This window comes from Cavia porcellus, unplaced genomic scaffold (assembly GCF_034190915.1).
Source record: "Cavia porcellus strain 051 isolate PalLab524CR breed Dunkin Hartley unplaced genomic scaffold, mCavPor4.1 scaffold_25, whole genome shotgun sequence".
NCBI classification, from domain to species: Eukaryota; Metazoa; Chordata; class Mammalia; order Rodentia; family Caviidae; genus Cavia; species Cavia porcellus.
Genome location: NW_026947508.1, coordinates 51,881,331 through 51,902,795, shown reverse-complemented (window position 1 = coordinate 51,902,795; position 21,465 = coordinate 51,881,331). Strand labels below are relative to the sequence as shown.

Here is a 21,465-nt window from a genome sequence, read left to right as displayed (position 1 = left end):
GGGCCTCAGGCCTTCTGAAGCTTTCCCTGCCCTTCGCCCCATAGACGCCAGCACATGCTGTTGACCAAGCCTGGTACTGTCAGGGAAGGCCTCCTCATTCGAGAGTCCTGTGGCTTATGGCAGCTCTAGCCTGAGCCAGCAGCTCTGTATCCCCTTCAGCAGCCTCTGCTGCCCTCCCTGCCAGCTGTCCTCCAGGTTTCTTTCCCAGTATGCTGTCCACCTCTCTCCTAAGCTGTGAGCCTTCTGAAGGTTCTTGCTGTCCCCAGTTGGTGCCTGCTGGAGCTGCTTGGCTGAACAATGAGTGAACCAAAAGGGCTCAAATGGGGCCTGAACCGAAAAGGACCCTGTTCAGTGAAGGCAGAGACTAAAGAATAGCATGTTGGTACTGGGAGGTTTGACACTAGCTTCTATTTCACAGCAGCTAACTGTAACATTACCTAGATGCCAATGATCTGTGTGCTGTTTCTCTCCAAGGTGCTTCATCAAAACCATCTCATTAATTCTCATAAAAATTTTCCAGGGAAGTGAGAAAGCAGAATGCATTTTTTTTATAGCATGAAACAATGAGACATCAAAGCTGCTGAACCTGCACCTTTGGAGGCTGACACAATTTACTCTGGCTCCTGGAGCCACAGGTGTGGAACTCACTCCTGTCATCAAGGTGCACCTCCCATTCACTCCTTGTATTCTTCTGACATGTGGTTCTCACCCCCACCTTCCCACTCCCATCTATTTGTGACTCCATGTGTCACATCCAGGTTCACAGATGATTTCAGAACTGGGGTGCCAGCAAATCCTGTCAAACAATCTAACCAGATTCAAAGGGATTTGGATCATTTGCGTAATTGGGCTAGCAGATGGTAAATGTAGTTCAAAGTACAAAAATGTAGAATAATTACAAGGGGAGAAAGTAACACAGATTATGTATGAGGGAAGCGATTCAGAGGCAAAGCTAACTGAAATCAGTGTTTTGATGTGTTAGAAGGACACACAGCCCAGCTCTGGCTCATGGAGAAGGAGCACATACTGATCTGCTGCTGACTCTTGAGGACTGGTCTGTCTTCTGGAAGTGAGGAGGAGATAGCTGGGGTTGAGACGATCCTGGATGGTGACAACTGGGGAGAAAGTGGGCATGATCACTCATAAGTCAGACATTTCTGTGTCCACACTTAAGCTGTCTCTCTCTTACCTGTGTGACTCTGGGAGAGAATCTCTTTCCCAGGACCCTCAGTTTCCTCTCCTGCAAAGGGAGCCCACTTCCCTGCTGCTTTGAAGAATCTGTGTGGTAATGGGTATGAGAAATACAAGCAACTTGTTATGGAAACCTAGAAAACTTACTTATGTATATTACTTCTATATCTACAGTGCCAATAATAATAATCCAGTGGTTTCAATGAAGTAAAGAGGAAATATTTTTTTTTAAACTGGTATGATGTGTTCTAATATCCAGAACCAGATGTGACTAAGGGTCTAGAGGAGAAGCTTATCTTGGATTATGTAGGTGGGCACTAACTGCAACCACAAGTGTTTTTGAGAAGGAGGCTGAGGACTGGGTATGTAGCTCAGTGGTAGAGTGCTTACTTAGCATGATGAGGCCCTGGGTTCAATTCCCAGCACTGGGAGTTTAAAATAAAGAAAAAGAAAAGAAAAGTAGGTAGAGGGCATCTTGATAGAAGAAGAGTGATCAGAGGTAGAGGGAGGAGTGATGTGGCCACAAGCAAGAAATACTGCAGCCACTGGAAGCTTGGACAAAGTAAGGATCGGATAATCTCCTAGAGCCTCAGAAGGTAGACAGCCCTGATAACCCCCTGATTTCTGCCTGGTAAGACTGACTACAAACTTCTGGTCTCCAGAACTTGGAGATAATGTAGTTTTTCTGTTTTAGATCATTGAATTTGTTACCGCCTCATCAGAAACACAAACAAGCAGAAGTAAAACCTGACTGGTACATGAATGATCAGAATTGAATTCGGGCTCAGATATTTGCATCTGTGGAACCCCTGACTGCCTGTCTCGACTTTGACTTTGTCATCTTTGACATGGACAGTAACATTCAATATCTCTGGATTATGAGAGAAGTACCTAAAATCAATAATGCATGTACCCTATCCACTAGACATCTAAAAATGCAACTGGCACAGTGTTAGGTTTCTGCCTAAGCACATGTAGGTGGCACCTACAATTCCAGAGCCCCTGCCATCATGTTTTGTGGATTAGTGGTGGCAGTCAGCCTCCAAAGGTGGCTGGGAGGATGAACACAGCAGAGAGCTTCTTTGCTGAAGGCAGGGCCATGGATTCCAGGTAGGGACTGAGGTCAGCTCTGTCTGAGAGAAACTTTGAGTGCTGAGAAAAGTATCTGGCAGAGCCTATGAGTGGGACCCTGAACAGGAGAGGAGCACTGTTTCATTTGAGGAAAACAGGGTTTGGGCAGAGATGTTATCGGGAACACCTGACTCCAGGTCTGACTGTCATTTAGAAAACCCTTACAAGGCATGGACAGGAATCCACACCCACTTGAATGTCAGGCGATGAGGTTTTCCCACCACAGCATTAAACTTGCTCCATCAGCAGAGGCCTACGCTCTATGATGGTGTCTGGGACAGGAACCGTGGCTCCTCACCTCCCAGGAATGCTTGGCATTGCTCTGGAAAACGCCGCAAAAACGGACAGGACAAGTGTGAGTTGGCCTTCCAAGGTCCAAGAGCTTCCCAGAGAAACCAAGGTTCATCCCACTCCAGGGAATGAGTGAATTGGGAAAAAGCACACATCTTGGTCAGAAAGGACACAGTGAACACAGAACTGGGAATGTTACCTGACCATTATGTCTGAAGAAGAGACCCAGCTGGGAGATGGAGGAGGCTCCAGGTCAGGCTGAAAAGAGTGGTGATTTCTGGAAAGTGGGGTGCTGGCTGTGTGAGAGCCAGCAATGCTGGGCTGAGGCTGTGGACACACCGAGTGTGAAAGCAGGGCAGGTGGAGGCACCGGAAAGTTCTGCTGGGCTCCAATGCATGAGGGCCTGGGGGGTGGGCCACCTTGTTTAAGGACATGGTATAGGTCGAGAAACTTTGTCCCCTGCCAGATCTGATACGGAATAAATCTGAACTTCCTGTGGGTCTCAGAGCGCCTTTGCTCTGGATTTCAGGGCGTTTATTTTCTTAGGCCCTGCCTATATTCTGATTAGCATCCAGAGTTGAACAACTTTTTGATCTCTGATGAAATCTCAAGTTTTGGAGCATCATTTAAGGAAAGAATGTGCAAGGAGAAAGGGAGAGCTCAGGAACAAAAAAGTAATCACACATAATAAGTCTTTAGAGATTAGCCATTAATTTGGATGTGAAATGTAAAATTGCCTTTAAAGAAATAAGGGATAATATCAGGCGATTGTAATACCCAGCCTGGGAAGTAACACACTGATAAAGAAGCATGGGGCAGAATAATACATGTGGAGGTCCCCTGATTTTTATGGAATTAATGATGTTGGTTTCACTTCACTGATTTAAGATACACATTTCATAAAAGGCACATGATGGCAAGTGCATCCGAATTGTGCCTAAAGAACTGAATAGTTAGGAAGTGGCAGGCCCTTGAACAGTCATTTTATCTTGTAGGTTTAATGCTTAATCAGTAGATATTTACAACTGTTTATTTTAATGTCTTTAAATGGCAGTTCAACAGAATTTTCAGAAATCTTCTAAGAGCAGCTTGTGAATATGTTTAGCTAACACTCTGATTTAGTCAGTCGACGCTGAAAGAGACTAAAATACCCTTAAGGAGAAGACTTGCTTTTGCTTTTTAAAAACAGTGCAGAAGAGCTCAATGTTAGAGGAGATGTGTTGTTCGGGTTTCACAGCAGAGTAGTAACCCACAGGCGTGCCTTGGCATCTGGGGGCACTGGTGCCAGGGTGCCCAAGGGCACCAACTCTTCAGGAAGCACAAATCCCTCCTAAAACAGCAGAGGATTCCTGTGTGACCGACACACACACCTTCTTGTATATTCTGGTATTTGCATATGGCCTACACATAGCATTTCTAGATTGCTCAAAAATATAAATGCTATGAAAATAGTTGTTTTATTGTGTTGTTTGAGGAGTAGTGCTAAGAAAAAATGTCTACATGTGTTGTGCAGATGCAGTTTTTTTCTTGAATATGTTCAGTCTGAGGATTGAGCCTGAGGATGTAGGATCTGTGGGTACAGAAAGCTGATTGTACATACCAAAGTGAGTCAAGACGAGATCACACCCAGGTTTGTCTCAAACCTTATAAACTTGAGAAATTACTCTGATGAAGTCTGCTTCTGATGTATTGGTTTACCAGAACAAGAGTCCAGCTGTCCAGCTTTAAATTTAAATATTTGCAGAGGAAAAATTATTCACTCATTTGTTCATTCATGTTGTTAGATTCATCCATACATGAGATGCTTATTGGGCACCTGCTGTTGGCCAGACACTGCTTTGAGTGTTGGGGATCCTGTAAAAAAGGTAAAACAAAACCGTAAATTAATCTCTTACATTCTGTATTTGTACATAATATATTGAATGTATGTATCACATGTACACATGGTATATATATGTGTGTGTGTGTGTGTGTGTGTGTGTGTGTACGTATATACATATAGTGATTACAGTCTTAGTAAGATTATCTAAGTGTAAAAGCAGCACTTTTGTGTTGGTTTATGGGTAGCTGTATCCATAGCTGTATTTTTGAGAACAAGTAGAAAAGTTTATTATTATACCAAAGTACTCCAAATATTAAATATGGATATCTTTGGCTTTGCAGATTAAGCTTATATTTTATTTACATCATTTGTGATTTTTAAAATTTTCCAAAATAAATACTTGTAATTTAGCATGGAAAAATAAATTAAGCCAAGCATGGTAGCACACATACAAACTCACTGCTCTAGGAAGTGAAGCTGAGGTAGAGAACACAAGGTTGAGCCCCGGCTGGGACAACTCAGTGACTTAGCAGGACCCTGCATCAAAACAGGAAATTTTAAAAAGATCTGAGAGGGAGCTCAGAACCCAGTACTGGATTCAGTTCCAGAACTACAAGAGAAAGAAAATAATCAAGATGATTAATCGTTACATAGCTAACCACATAGGTGAGTGGGATATTTTTAGGCAGTTAACCATGGCACATAAAAATCTTTCTCTAAGAAGCAAGAAATTTATCATCCCAAACTTGCCTTTGTTTGAAAGCTAAGATGCCTGCTCTACTGTTTGCCGTAACTTACCTTTAGTAAGAGCAGTTGCTCCTGATGAGACTTAAGGATTTCACGCTAGAAAAGAATTATTAAAATAGAGCTACTTTTGGCAACTTATAATTGGGTATGTGATGGTGACTAAAGGAGGAGATGTCTTCTTCATCTCCCAAGCCCAGGTGACAGCGGGCTCCTTTGCTGGTCTTTATTACTCAGAGCACAGGCTCGTGTCGGGGGCCCGCATGCCTCACCACGATGGGGAGCCCTGCTGATGAGCTTCCCAGTGAGCACGCTGAGGTGGTCATGGAATTTGGAGACCATTAGAAAACTGGGCGATTTCATTATTCATTCACTTGAAATAATCCCGGGGCTGCTTTCAGTGACATGGTTCCTTCAGCAAATAAAGATAAGCCAAATCCCTGGGCACTCAAAGAGGGGGAAGATTCTCAAAATTAATTCCAGGCTCAAATAATTCAGCAGTATTTGTAATATTCTGTGCATAAATTGGCAATTTGCTGGAGAGATCAGGAAATGATAAAGGCTTTCATTCCCCTCACCCCCCTTCTTCTTAACAACTGCTGAGGCAGCTCCTGGGAGAAAAGAAATGTTTTATCCTTCATAAATGTCCTATCAGGTAATGCACTGATTAAGGGTGTCCAAACAGGGCACCCCTCCCCCTTCACAGCAATTATTTTTCATCAGACATACTAAAATACACGGGGAGCAGAAGATAACTGTAATGTGGTTTTCAACCTAGGAAAGTTTTACATGAAAAATGTATTTTAATGGTATCAAGAAATACAGAATAAGGGTTCTCCCTCCCAGAATTTCTTCTTAATGTAAAGAATGTTTTAATTGTTGTGTGTGTGTGTGTGTGTTGTATGTGTTGTGTGTGTATGTGTTTTGAAAGATCATTTATCCCTTCCTGATTATGCCAGCTTCCAAATCCCTCAATCTAGCCACCCTCCTCTCTGGGATGCCCCCAGCCCAGGCTATTTGTGCAGCCTGAGCCCTAGCTGGAGAGCCCCCAGGGGACCAATCGTTCTTACCCCTCTTCCTCTGTACTTGGTACCAACTGTAAACCAGGCATGGAGGCAAACAGAGATAAAAGCATCCATTGAGTGGCAGGCAAAGTGAGGCTGGAGCACGTGGCTTACAGCACCCCATGATGCACACGGGGCAGTGCTTGCCTGACAGGCTTCCCTCTAGTGCCCCCTACCTTCATGCAGTCCGGCACAGAAGAGCCCCTGTGGGCTGAGCTGTACCCTTGACACCAATTCCAAGTCACAGGGATCGGACCACTTGCTCCTTGTGTGACCTCAGCAGCCGGGTGGCAAGAGAGAGCTGATGCCACCTTGCTGTGGTGAAGGAGGCCGAGCATCTTCAGTGACTCTTCTACCTTGCCCTATCTGACTTGTACCACTCTCTGGCCCCTGGCTCTCTGAAATCATCTGTCTGAGACACAAGCTAGCCCTGCCCTTCTCCTGCTTTCCAGTCCTGCAGGTGAGGCTGGCTTTCAACTCCTTCCTGACTCACCTATTTCTTGAGATGCTCTGGCCACACCCAGCTACCAGTGGGCCCCTCTCTCAGCCTGGGACTTTGTCAGTAGCCCACCCCTACTGTCCTGTTTGGGTTCCCCCTTCTTAGTGACTAATTCTTCTCCTTTTAACTTAAAAGTGTAGATTTAATCATAGTAGGTACTCATTGTTACATGCATAGAGGATGCATCTTTTAGAAAATCACTTAGGGCTAGATGTGATGGAGCATGCATGTAATATCAGCACTCAGGAGATCTAGGCAAGAGGATCACTACAAATTCAAAGCCAGCCTGCGCTACATATACATACTACAAATTCAAGACCAGCACTACATTGTGAGACCCTGTCCCCCAAAAGACAAAATAAATAAACAAATAGATAATTTTTAAAAATACAGTTTTTATTGAGTCCATCTGAAAGGAGATTGTGAGACTGACTTTTTACTTTTTTAGAACTTATTGAAATAAATATTTCTTAATCTAACTTTTCACTGTTTTAAAGATTGCCTTAAAATAGGCATGAGGTTTCTTGTTAATGGCATCAAATAAAATAAGAGCTCTTGCCTCCAATTGGGCCCTCCAAGATAAGCTGGGCATTCTTAACTCAGTGTTTGACTGAGGTAAAGGTTTTACCTTGCCTGAAATCTTACCCACCTTGTGACACAATCAAAATGGAGAGATGGGCTGGGGGCCACGTTTGCACTGGCAGTTTCTCAGCAGTCGATGAAAGTTTTGTGAGTATAAGGAAAGGGCAAAAGGATGTATCTTTACATTGGCTATAAGTGGAATCTTCCCATTCTTAAATCTACTCTTTTAAGCTATAAAGAGCTCTTCTTTGAAGTCCTTGACTCCCTAATACTGGGGTAAGAATGGTTGTGATTTATCCATAAGGACTTAGAGGAGAGGAAGGATGCTGGAGGCATTTTCCTGGTAACCTGCCCTGACTGGTCCAGCAGTTCCAGGCTATGGTGCTGGAACTTTCTATGGAGCTCAGGCCTGCAGGCCACAGCTACAAATGTCACATTTCAGTTTCTGTGCACAACATGCATGCCGCATCTTTAGGCCACCTAGAAAGACCAGACCTTTCTGTTTCCAAAATGATTGTCTTCAAACATAGAATAAAAACTTCTCCCAAGCAGGTTTTGTATGGAAGAAAAGCTTTTCGGAGACTAGAATGGGGAGGGAAAAAAAGACCCAAACTCCCTTCTATTTCAATAAGCAAGTTAATAAAGAAGATTTTTTGTTTTTTGTTTTCCCCTGTATTGTACTTGAGCTGATAGAAGTCCTACAGTGAGACAATCTGGGGGCTAGGGCAGCAGTTAGAAGCACCTCCCTCTTGATGCCTCTTTTTGTCTCCTCAAGGGCATGTTTAAGCTTCTTACTGTTGTCTTCCTGTATGTGAAGTTACTGGTTATATAAACTGCTAGCCCTTTAAATACTGGTTTACAAAATGATTTAGCTTTGGCATGCTAGACTGCTGTAAAAAGTTGGCCTCTAAAGGACCCATCTGAGTGTAAGATGAAGCTGTGTACATTCCTGTAAAACATTCTATGAGTCTCGGCATTTGGGGAAATTCTAAGGACTTTGGTGTTAAGCAGTAGTATCAAGGAAGTAGCATGATTGGGTTTTAGGAATAGCCCTATAAGTTGGCAATCCTCAAGCCATTCTTTTTCTTCTTGCAGCATGACTTTGCACTTAAAATAAATTATTCCACCCTTACAAAGGCAGTTGACTCTTCAAATTAGCATATTCAAAGGACAGTCTTCACAATGGTAAAATCTAGTGGCTCTTGTGGTGGCCTGAAGTGGCACTTGGTCAACTAGATACTGTAAAGCCTTTATTTACACTAAAGGGTAGGATTTTTGTGTAAATCAAATGATACTAGATCTTGTTTTTCCAACCAATTTATGCTATACTCCTTCTGTGTATCCCGAAACCACCACAATGTAACCTTTAAATTCTGATAGGGTACAGAAGCTGTCAATTCAGAAAAACGCAGCTTTAAATCTTACCTCTGAAAAATATAATCTGGATACTGTTACTTAAATTACTTTAATCTCTCTGATCTCAGATTTCTCATCTGTAAAATGAGGAATAAAAGACTCCTTCCCCTTGAGAAGTTACATGAAACTATGTATAAAACCTTGGATGCAGTTAAAAAAAAAATCAAAAAACACTTTTACCAAAACAATGAATTAGTGAAGAGCTACTGGATGCAAATGAATCTTAACTGTAATAAAAGGCAAAAATAAATTTTAAAAAGCTATGGACTGCTACTGAAATGTGAGAAAATGAAAATTTCTGCAAAGATTTGCTGGAATGAGCTTGTTTTAAGTGAAATTTATTGGAATGTAGTTTTTAGTCCTTGCCAGTAGAAGAGTTTCTAAATAATTCCCTTACTCTGCCCCAAAAGATGTCATATGATGGGTGAAGAAAGACAAATGGTAGCTATTGTAATTTTTGTATACATGCTGCTTTTAACTTTAAATTATGACTTGCTCACATAGCTACTATCTTTTATCTTCATATTTTTATTCCACCGCCATTATAGCCTGAATATATAAAAGACATTGAAACATTAGTGACATCAGTATTTATATTACTAAACATAGACTGGTATATGGTATCCTCCAGTTTAGGTGAGGAACACTTGTTTCCATGCAAAATTGCAAGCCACAGGGCCCACGGTAATGAATTTGATTTGTCTGTGGAAGGGCATTGTTCTGGTATTAGCTCTGTGACCAATTAGTTCTGTGGTCATGGGCTAGCACTTTTACTTCTTTGTATATTAATTTCCTCCTTTGCAGTTGAGTTTCATATAGCAAAAGTGTGCGGTAGTACTGTGTGCCTTCCAAAACCCTGTTATAAGAGGGGCGATAGACCAGTGCATTCCAAATTACAAAATGGCAGATGCAATGACAGAGACAAATGCCAAAGAAAATTAATGCAAGGATCACAGATGAGGATGTATTTTAATCTGAAAAAATAGATGATTAGTGCAGCACAGTAGAAAAAGAAATGCCTGCACCAAAATTCATGTAGTGGTCAGGCACACAAAATCTTTGGCAGGGCAGGGGTAGTAGAAAGAGGACTAAAGCATTCTAGCCAGAGGACTAGGCTATGTGGTGGATTAACTATGGGTCACCTGGTAACTGATAGAACTGTGGGGGGGGGGACCAGCGGCGGCTGAAAAGATAAGAAGTATGAAATATAAATAACCTTTATTTTGGAAATGCGGGGAGAGACACCCCCGACCCCCTGGGGCATGGCATATCCACCCCGGGGCCAGCGATCTCTCTGTGGAACACGTGGAATGAAGCACATAAGTAGCCTCGGCCTGGGGTGGAACCTAAGGGGGGCATTAGGGATGCACAGGTAGCCTGTTGGTCTTAATTTGGCACCAGAGGTAATTCCTAAGGGTGGGGGGAGATAGGAGCTCCTTGGCTTTACCGGCTACAGTATCTGGCCTAGACCAAAACCCTTTCATATCCTGTCTTATGATTATTATGAAAAGGGGCGAAGATTTCTCTCTGTAACTACTTCCTGCTGCCTGAGGGCGCTGTACTGGGGTCTAGGGGAGTCGACGGGATGACGGTTGATGTCTAGGTAGAAGCTTGTGTCAGGTGTTTTAGCCAGGACAACTTCACTGGTGAATGCACGTATGTTAGACTGAAAAAAACAAAGAGACAAGATGTTATGAGGAGACATGGTACTGTCATATTTAAGGACCCAAGTGAGGTAGAGGGCAAGGTGCCTTTGATTTAGACATGTCATTCTATCAGGATGACGTTGAGGTAGGATCATTTTCACGGTAAGGCAGAATTCTGAAAATTAAACGTAGGATTAGGAGGAGTGAAGTTAGGAGAGGTGCTTACTCCCCCATCTGAAAGCATAAAAGTTAAAAGGTAGGTCAGTCAGGCTTGTCTCTGGTATATAAGATGTTGGAGTCTGTAGGCAATACTGTGAAAGAGTCCTACTGTAAAAATGATCATTAATAGAATGTAAGAAATTAGGAACCAAAGTGGATAACAAAACATGACAACCTGTGAGTCGTGGCCGTGAGGCCTTGGTAAGGCAGAGGTGAGTATGAAAAGGATGGTCAGATCTAGGGCCTGAGTGATGTGAAACCAGGATGGCAGTCTAGCAACTTTGATTGCTGTTGAGGTTACCAAGAATATCAGGTATGGGTCGTTGTAACCTGGTTGTCGTTCTCGGAATGCTTTGTTGCAACAGAACTTTACCAAGTATATCAGTAGTTTCCCTGGTTGAGAGAAAGGCTTTTATGTATCCTGAAAAAGTACAAACAAAGTGAGAAGACAGAATGTATCTGTCAGCCTGTATAAAAGGGAATAAAAGCATTTTAAGATTTAGGACTGGGACCTGCACAAAATAGGCCCTGTTTGTAACTGGCATAGGTTTACCTTTAAAACTCCGTCAGATATTGAAGATTTATTAGCCTGAAAACTCAGTAAGAACTCTGTATATGTGGCCTCTATGTCCACGAATATAGAGAATGTCTTACCTTGAGAGTTTTAATGTGACTTGGACTCTGAGACAGACACCCACAAAGGTGGTTGTTGTTGGCCCTTAGCCCCTCTCAGTCTTCAGCAGCAATTTTTGTCAGTGATGAATCTGGCAGTGTCCTGTGAGGGCTAGAAGTTAGGATGGCCCACCCACTCTCTGGGGGCCAGGACAGCCCAACAGCCCTGGAGTAAGGTCTCAAAGAATGCCAGGATGGGGCACTTTCTTGCCCGATGTCTTCTGCTGCATTTGAGCGTGGTCCATGGCGGGGGGCAGGTAGCTTTACCTTGTGTAGATCTGTCTGTCTCAGAACTGCAAGTGTTATTTAAAATATGAAAAACCATATCAAGGCCTCTGTGGAGCTTGAAGGTCAACTTTTGCCTTGTTGCTTGAGATCTGGACTATAGTAAAAGGTATCTGTAGAATTAATTAAGTATGTAGGAGCTTAATATTGGCATTTCAGATTAGAAAGCAGGCTTTATCTGGATGTTATATCACTTTTTATAGGGTGCCACATGGAATTAACAAAAAAGGCTTTAATGGAAGCATTTTGCAGTAAAGGTTTATCAATCTTATGAATAAATGTATTAACTTAGTATATACTCTCAAGTTATTATAACCCAGTTGTTAAACAGGAGATTGGCGACAACACAGTACAGTAGAAGCAATGAATTTAACAGAGAACATTATGGTGGTGGACAACATTAGAATTTTTAACAAAATACTTGTCTTGGAACAGAGCCAGTGGTTTCCAGCAACAAGGAATTGACAGATATCTCTTAATTTTTGTGGTTAAAACAGGAGATTAGTGTAAACTTTAATTGATAAACAAGGCTGGTAAAATTACCAGGTGGCCACTAGCCTTGAATAAATGGTAGAAAATTGTAAGAAAAATAGCCTCTCTTGAGTGGAACTGAATTGTAAAAAAAAATATGTTTGAGTGGAGCTGAGAGATGTTGTAAATGCTCAATGTCTAAGGCCATTTGGAACTCTGAGATAGACAGATCGCTCCTATAGAGAGAGCATAGCTGCGCTTGGGAGGGGGCCGAGATTATCTGGCATGTGGCGCACAGGTGGAACATGAAGAGTGGGCGGGGTGAGTACCATGACACAGCGTGCAGGGGCGGGCTCAGATGGAACATGCAGAGTGGGCGGGGTGATCTTGTCTCTTTGTTTTTTCAGTCTAACATACGTACATTCACCAGTGAAGTTGTCCTGGCTAGAACACCTGGCATCAACGTCTACCTGGGCATTAACCTTCATCCCATCAACTCCCCTAGGCTCCAGTACAGCGCCCCCTGCCAGCAGGATGTAGTTAAAGAGAGAAATCTTCACCCCTTTTCCTAATAATCATTGTTGACCCAGACTGGACACTGTAGCCAGAAAAAGCCTCAGCTGGAATTAGGGAGCTCCTGTCTCCCCCGCCCCTAGAGATTTACCTGTCACCCTATACCCGCCCACCCTTCAGAATCTGCCCCTGGCGCCAAACGTGTGCATCTCTAATGGCCTTAGGGCACTGCCCTAAGCTTAGACTACTTATATTCCCCCACACCACGTGTCCGCGTGAGAGAGATCGCCAGATTCCAGTGGCCAGCACGCTAGTCCTCTCTCCCCGTGTTCCCAGAATAAAGGCCTCTTTTGTTTTATACTCCTCATCTTTTGAAAATATTTTTCATCCTCTGGAAATAATCCTATCAGTAACACCCAGCTGAACTGAATCAGGATGGTGCTGGGAGTGGAAGGCCCACCTGAGGACTGTTGCCAACAGCATAAAAGGAGAACTAGAGGAGCAGATAGTGTGCTGTTGATTCTCCCAGAGAAGCTAGTCACACTGTTTTTTCTGTTTTGAACTCAGCTGTTCTCATCATTGAAGGAGCTCAGGTCCTCACTGCCACTGGGGATGGCTATGATTCTTTTCAAGGGAGCTCTGTTCTTTACCTTGAGTGTCACTTCCTGGCTCCAGTGCAGATGCCTCAGCCTGCTGAGGTAGATCTGTCATCCTGGTGGTGCAGATTTTCTAGCTTCCACTATCGACCTTTGGGCCTTCCCAGTGTAGGTGTTTCATACGGACTTTGTCATGGGTGCCGGGCCTCCAGCTGGACTCATGGAAGACATAACCATGGACTCTAGGTCTTCAGCTGGACTTATGCAGGACATTGCTGTGAGATGTAGGCCCTCAGCTGGATTCTTTGGGCGTCAAGTGCATTATCAGATCTCTTGCCCTCCTCTGCATTTGACTTTTTGAATGAATATTAAAAAATAATGCTATAAATTATGTGTCCTATATTAAATATTTTCCCGTGCAAACCCTGACTACAACAGCAAAGGATAAAAGGCATGATGTATTCCAGTGAGATAATAAGCAGAACTGTTGAGAGCTTTAGCATATGGGGTTGCTGATGGTTTTTTCCACTATACATGGGTGGAGCTACAGGTCCCAGAATAAGACTTAGTAACCAGTGGATAATGGGACAAATAACTGGTACAAAGCAAAGTAGACTTTTCTCTTTGTATCCAATCTCCATATCAAAATTCAGAAGCATGCTATTTTGAATATTGGTATTATTTCTCTAGATTTCAAGTTCCTCACATCAAAAAATACTTGGAAGTCTCCATTATACATTTGATAGCTAAATACTTGATTGATGCTTGAAACATGGTCTAAAATCCATAGAGGTAGTCTGCCGTGGTACTGTCCATGTCTAGGAACCATAAAGTTAATGTGCCTGCCTTCTTAGAGAGGCAGAAAAGCATCAAATGGGTTAATTCTGATAATTATCTTGGGAAGTATAATAGTGAACCAACACAACAACTGCAAGGGACTCAACTAGTCTCTTGAGGAGGAGAAACATTAGAGAAAGATTCACCGGAGATTAAATAACATCCTATATACTGTAATGAGGGCCTGAGGAAATGCAGATACCTGTGGTTAAAGAAAATCACAGTTCCTACACAAGCAGCACAATTGTGGGCGTAGGGGACCTTCCTGGTTCATTATTCTGAGGAATAGCATTATCAGGGAATTGCAAAGATTTGAGCTTCAAAATCAATATGTGCTGAGAATTACACGGCAGGAAAGCCAGTAACTGTAATACTTTGAACACTGTTTTTATAGTCAATTTTTTAAAAGTCCATGAATTCAAATTCAAGGACACATTTTCAGTACTGGCATTTGTTAGCTGATATAGTCATGGGCTTTATTTTTTTTCTCCTTGAAGCATTTAATGATTATATACTATTTGTTAAGCGCTATTCTAATTCTGCAGTAGATTCACTGCTATAGATTCTATGCTTAACAGAGTATGCAATTCTGTGAGTTAGTGTAATTCTAGCCATGCTTATCAAATATGGGTAATCATTCAGACACAATTGGAGTTAATTTCTTGCTCATATAACAGTCCTGCATAGGTAGGTGAGCTAGCTGGTAGGCATCTTTATTCCCAGGCAGCCATTCGGGATCAAAGGCTGACAGAGGCTCCACCATTTTCCAGTTTGCTTGGTGCTGACATCCATTTCAGCCGACCAGAAGGGACGAAGGCATAGGAGGATATTCATGGGCAGGCTGGGGGGGCCAGGCTTAAAAGTGTATTCATCACTGCCACTTACATTACCTGGGCTGGAATGGGTTCCAACGCTTCACCCTAATTCAAGCGAGGCTGAAAAATGTAGTAAACTTTGCCCATCCCCAGAGGGAAGGTCCTGTACAAAGGGCTTGCGGAGTACACTGTGATCTCAGCCTCAGTAATAAGCTGCAGGCAGCAAGGTTCAAAATTCATGTCACTAGAAGAGAAAGAAACTTAGTGTAAGTGAATGACTACTATTGATAAGCTGATTGCTTTATACATCCACGTAAATTGTAGCATTTTGTCATGTAAATAACTGCATGAGCTCCTTACTATTTACCCCCAAACCCGTTTTTACAAAAGAAAAAGTGGGGACTCAGGACATTTTAGGTCATTTAGTGCTGATGAGATTTATTTGAAGCCATGAGTGGGAAGTGAAAGGAAGGTTTGATGTAGTCCTGTTCCCTGATTTGCAGATAATTAATATTTGCAGGTGAATTAGCAAGCAGAGAAATACGGTCAACAGTAGCAGCAGATACCATCTTGTGCTTCTCAGGGCAGATTTCTTCTTTTTGATCTGCAACTGGAGGTCATCAATGCCTGTTCTTTGCTCCTTTAACGCCTTTTTGGTGGTATGTGTAATATCCCCAGTAAACATTTAGCTGGTGATCAAAGCATGGGGTGGAAATCAATGCTCAGTCCTTTCTTTGCTTAGCTGTCTACTTTCCTTCATCAGCTCATCAGTTCTTTGTTCACTCTTTCACTCATCCAAAATGCCTGATATTTACTGTGCCTCTTGAATGTGCCTAGCACTATAATAAGTGTTTGGAGTACAGTGACAAAAAAATGTGGTGCGTTGCCTTTGGAGAGCTCACTGCTCAGAGTGTCAAACATGGGAAAAGATAACTCGGATGTCTCAAGGCTTTAACAAGGACGTGGGACAGAAGATGCCATTGAAGTAAGTAAGAGGAGAGCCAGTTCTGCCAGAGAGCAGTCCAGGAGAGAGCACCGGAAGAGAATAGATAGGTTTTGAGAAATTAAAAGTTCTCTCATACTAAAGAAACAGCAGGCAGAATATTCCAGAGAGAGGAAATAGCATGGATAAAGGCCAAAAGAAATTTAAAGGAAGAGTATGTTTAGGAATTAGAATAAAAATTAGAAAAAAGTCACCTGGAAGGTGCTTGTGAGGAACAGCAGGAAATGAGGGGTGCTTGAATGTGTAAGAATGGCAGACCTCCAGGCTGATGTCCTTTCTTTGTCTCTGTGACAGCCAGGGCTCCTGTACCTATCCACCCTTTGCAGTGGGGAGGATGGACAACAGTGTTGCTTATGTCTTATAGTAGTCAGTGCCATCATTCATCCACCCCACTGGACTTTGACATAGATTCAAGCAAGAAAGGGAATCAGTTAAGGATGAGACTTCCAGTCAAGCCTGGTGCACGCAGTGGGATGCCTAATGGTAGGAAAGCAATACACACTGAAAAAGCCTGAGACTGGAGACAGGCTAGAGGATCAGCCATCGCTTTCACCACGGGTAATTCCCCTTTCCCATTCCTGGTGTTCTTTTGTCTACACACACACACACACACACACACACACACACACACACCCTTTTACTTGCCAGAAGATTTGCTAGATGTTTAGTATCTGGTTAGCTTACTGAGAAAAAAGAATGTGGAGTTGGAGGGCCAGACACAGGTTTGGGTATCTGGGAGTTTGTGCAGCCGTGAGACTATTAGACCCTAGTCTTGTGTGGAGATTTTAAAAACATCTCAACTGCTTTTTAAAATTTCACATTATTTTCAAATTTTAAGATCATCTTTAAAAGTGACTAAAATAAAAATAATGATTATAAACATGTGAGTGTCAATTGGTCATGGGTAATTGATCATCTTTTCCGTTTAGCCTGGTGCAAAGTTAGAGGCAACCTCAGACTGTCCACCAAAGGACCTGAAACAGTTGTCATCAATCCATTCCAAGTCAGTTCAACAAATACCTACTGAGTACTTACTAAGTACAAGAATTATCCTGCCAGAGTAACAATGATCAAAGGACTCTGATCTAAAGTTGCCCTCTTTGAAAATTTTCCAGTTGGTTAATTATGTTTAGAATCATGACTCCAGCAAATGACAAATGGAGGCTGTCTAAAAACATGTCTGCTTAAATGTGTTTAGAAATGCTTAGAGAGAAGGGGTTTGGGCTGTTTTATGAAAAAAAAAAAAGATGCAGATTTGGAAGTTGTTTGAAGAGGGTCAATAGATTAAGCTCTTTAGTATTCACTAGTTAGTATTAGTATTCATAATAGTGAGTAACTTCAGAAAATGTTAAGAGTTGGGGGAAAACCTCACCTGCAGAGGACCAACCACATCCCCAGGTTTCAACTACCCTGGATCACACCGTGCATGTCTGCAGCTGTGCTCCTCAGCCGTGCTGCTGTGCTGGGTGGTTTTCTGCCTATTTCTGCTCTTCCTTGAGAAGTGAAAATAAGAGAATCAGAAAAAAGGCCCATGGGTTCTGATGAAGCCCAGGCTCAGAAGCAGCCTTAGAAATGCAGATGTCTCTAGATCTGCCCCCCTAGGTGTGCTGGGGCAGTTTCCCCCTGGAGGAGTCTCTTGGTCTCTTTTCCTCTTTGTCCAAGGAAAGATCTTTATGACCCATTGGCCCAGAGTTAAAAGATGAAAGGTGGCAGAAAAGCACCTGCAAATACTTCTGTCAGTAAGATGCCCTGAATCCCCCAAGGGAAGAAATTGTAAAGATACTTTGAACTTTTAGAGAATGTTCAGAGTATGGTGAGGGTTTCTTTTTTCTAGTACTTTGGAGTTGGCTTATAAAATACGCTATATTCCTGCCTTTATCCATTTCAACCAAAAGCCAATTTATCAATATTTACTTGTGATCTGTTTTCACATGTAACACTTAGAAAAAGATCAAATTTCTTAACCTAAAGCCCTATGGCTGTTAAGACTCACTCTGACTCTTTTGTATGAAAATAGAGGAAGTTGCCTGACTGTGGCCAGCAACACCAATAAGAAATATCCATGGAATATTGCAAACCTGAGCTTTCCTTCCTCTACATCCAAATGCAAGCAGATTGATATGGTGGAGAGGCCAGCAAAAGAACTGATAAGCAAGGGGTGTGTGAAGCCTAGGTGTACAGCAGTAAGCTCTGTGGCATCCCTTCCACAGAAGAATCCAGTCAAGACATCACTGTATGGGAAGTAAGAACCTCATTCCCAGGGCCAAATTGGGCAAGTGCTGGACTCAGAAGAGCCCGTGTCTCTTCGTGTGGTGTTCTCTTTCCAAACTGGGAAGTACGTACACCTGCAATCGAGGTGAAGGTGTACTCATACACCTCGTCTGAGTACACAGAAGAGTACCAACTTAGTGCCTGCATCCCAGACTCTGTATGCCAGGTCTATGGTAACATGACCAGTTCCAGCCCCTGCTTGCTACCATAGTGAGGCTTATGGTACATTTACTGCTCTGACTTGACAGCGGGGAATCTGGGAGTTTATCCCAAGGTCGTCATGTCTCAGAGAGGGAGGGGCCCTGCTGGAAAAGTTATAACATGTACACTGTGGCAGGCCTTTCCCAGGTCTTTATATCTGTTCTTCTGTAACCCCCGCTTACACTAGGTATTTTTGTCCCTCTTTTGGCTGTTGATATGACAGAGATTAGAAATGGTTTGATTGACAATTGACAAGAAAAATAAAAAGCTAAACTCAAATAATTCAATATACATTCACTCAGTATCTAACCTATGCCAGATACTTGAGAGGCAGGAGATGCTACAAGGAATAAGACAGTCTCTACCAAATTTCTGTGTCCTACCCCTGATCTTCTTTCTTAGCTATCTACCCTGCTGGTAGATGCCTTTATGCTATAGATATGTACTGCTGTCCATTACTTTATATTACCAAATGTAGGTAGGCAGAGAAGTCCTGCCAGTGAGTGCAAAGAAGGGGAGAGAGCTATGTTTATCTAAAGTGGGGGCCTTCTAGGACAAGGGTGAATCTCAGGGGGAAGGGTGATGCAGTCAACCTAGCATTAATACTGAGAGTGTCCCTTGTGATTTAATCACATAAGTTGAATCTGTCATAGTAAGTCCAATTTAGTGACTAAAATTTTAATTTCCGTGGTAATATCATATCCATTCTTCATTTTTCAAGCCCATCCTCCTGAGCTCCTTCTGGCCCATGTTCATCATTCTTATCTTTCACTCATTAAATCTTAAAATGGAGGCAGCATTGTGTCATGGAAGCGAGAGTCAGTGTGCAGTCAGGAGACCTGAGTTTGAGTTTGTGTGCCTCCAATTATCTGTGAGTTCGGTCAAGTTAATGTTTTTCCAGTCTCATTAATTCTCCTGTCTAACATGTGGGAGTGAGGCTGGCTTTAGGGTTGGTGTGTGTAGTTATGTGTGAAAACTGCTTAACACTAGAACCATTTTTATCGAAACTCTGAGATGGACAAAGATATGAGAAGAAGCCACTACTTAATGAATATGTTTTATTTAAGTGTAGTTTATTTTTTAAGTGCAGTATGTGTTCTTAAATTTCAATATTGTTTTTAAACATTCTGTTTTCCCAAATAGATTTTCAACTCCTTAGGGAAGCACTTTGTTCTTATGTTCATTTTGGCCTCTTCTTTTTCTCTTATCTTGCGAGAGTTAGTGAATGCTCAGAAGTTACTAATGCATCATCGCCCCTCACTTCTTTTCTGTCATTGATTAATATATGCTTATCATCAATATGTAGAAAGACATTCCTTTGTAGCTTAATGTGGGTTGGAGAGGCCATGGGATCCGGGTAAATAAAAACTAAATGTGAGTAACAGTTCAATTCAAGGTAATCAGGGTCGAGAGAAAAACAAGAGTCTCAAGGATAAAGGCTGTTTCCTTTTTCATCTGTGAATTCCCAGTCAAGAGACTCGCTTGCATCAGAGGCTCCTTCAAAGTTGGTTTGTTGGTTGAATGGATAAATTGCTTCATTGACAAATGGCCAGATGGAATAGTTTTTTTTTTTGTTTGTTTGTTTTGTTTTTTCTTGAAGAGAATCAAATTAATTGGTCTGAGTTCTTTCATCTTTAATACCTGGGATGAGGTATTACAGGCCAGGCCACATCCTAGACACCGGAGATACTCAGTAAATGAGAGTGAGATCGCGCTTTCCTTTGTGCAACTTGCAGACTAGTGGACAGATGCACATTGATGAGAGAAGCGGTGTGATAACAAGATTGCTGAATACAGTAGTGAGTGCACAGAAGAAAGTCAGACAGCAGAATGACAAAGGACGGCTCTTGCAGGTGGAATGAAACCTGTGGATGGGACCCACATGGCATTTGTGGGGAGGCCACCTCTGCATGGAGGCTTGGATGATGACAAGCGGCCCGATCTGTTAAGGTCTGGAGAAAGTCCGCCTGGGCCAGAAGACTGTCGGGTGCCAGGAGGCTGAAAGTGCAGTACACTGGCATGGGGGAGCTCTACCAGTGAGAGGGAAAGTGTGTCCTGGGCTTCAGTGAAAGCCATCACTTCCAAACCACAACTGGGGCACAAAGTCAAATAATTTTTCTTCTGAGCAAATGTGTTTGTAAAGAAAAAATTGTTTTGAAGCATAAAAGTTGCATCTTAGCCATTCGGCTGTGAACGTATTTAGGGACGCACGCCAAAGCTGAGAGGACCGTTGCAAGATGCATGCATATAAGTGTGGGCACTGTTCTTCCTCCAGGCCTAAGACTCCAGGAACATTTCTGATCATGTGTGGGTCATTGTTCAGCTATAGTTCTCCTTTTTGCTGGAACTGATGGTGAAATGCCTGGCCCTTGGTATGCAGTAGCTGAGGCTTCTGAGTCTGCAGGAAGGACTACTGAGTCTGCAGGAAGTCTGCAGACTGTGAGGCAAAGTGTACCCCAAGAGGAGAACTAGTGACCCCCTTCATGAAGCCTTCACTTCATCATAAGACTTCATGGGCTTCATCCCCCAAAACCTGATGAAATCAATGGGAGAAAGAGTCTACTCCAGTGGACTTCTCAGGTATCGAAATCTAGAAAGAGAGATGGCTGCAGTTTTCCTGTCCAACAAGAAGACTGGACTTGATGACGGTGCAGATTTCTTTTATCACCTGTAATTTCTGTGTCTCCTTTTTGGGCTGCTGCAAGACAGCTAGACGGCATTGTTGTATGAATTTGGAAAGTGGCCATGTGACTTCTCCATACATTGCTCTGAACTGAGAATTGCCAGGGCATTGGTATTCCTTGTAGGACTGCCAGAGCTGAGCTTGGCCTAGGCCCCTGCATTTCTCATACAGGAGGTCCAGGGTAGGCTGGACCATTTTCATGTTTAACATCTTCCAAATGAAGTTTACACTGGTAGCTGATGCTGGTGGCTACACTATAACAGCCACTGCTCAGAGTTACAACTTTGGTTCTGGGTCTCGGAACACATCTCCTTGACTCATAACCTCTTTGGACTTCTTCAGATCAGAGAGCCAAGACAAAACTCCTCTGTCTGGCAGTTAACACCTCCTCACTGTTAGGGCTGCACTTTTTTGTATTTGCTTATTATGAGTCCTCTTTCCTACTCATTCTGAGCCTCTTGATGCCATCTACATGTCCATATGTGATCACTACTTTGTCTCTTCTCATGCTTG

At 42.7% G+C, this 21,465-nt stretch overlaps 1 protein-coding gene across 11 annotated transcripts in view; it reads left to right on the top strand.

The window, feature by feature from the left end:
- Dab1 (DAB adaptor protein 1) overlaps positions 1 to 21,465 on the top strand; it is a 1,082,808-nt gene that overhangs the window by 855,926 nt on the left and 205,417 nt on the right. For 8 of the 11 annotated variants that reach the window (XM_063236576.1, XM_063236569.1, XM_063236573.1 and 5 more), the window contains one exon: positions 4,398 to 4,478. The exons of the other annotated variants lie outside the window; for them this stretch is intronic. In XM_063236576.1, coding sequence (XP_063092646.1) covers positions 4,398 to 4,478 — 81 coding nt within the window. The remainder of the gene's footprint in view (positions 1 to 4,397; positions 4,479 to 21,465) is intronic. 11 annotated transcript variants of the gene reach the window in all.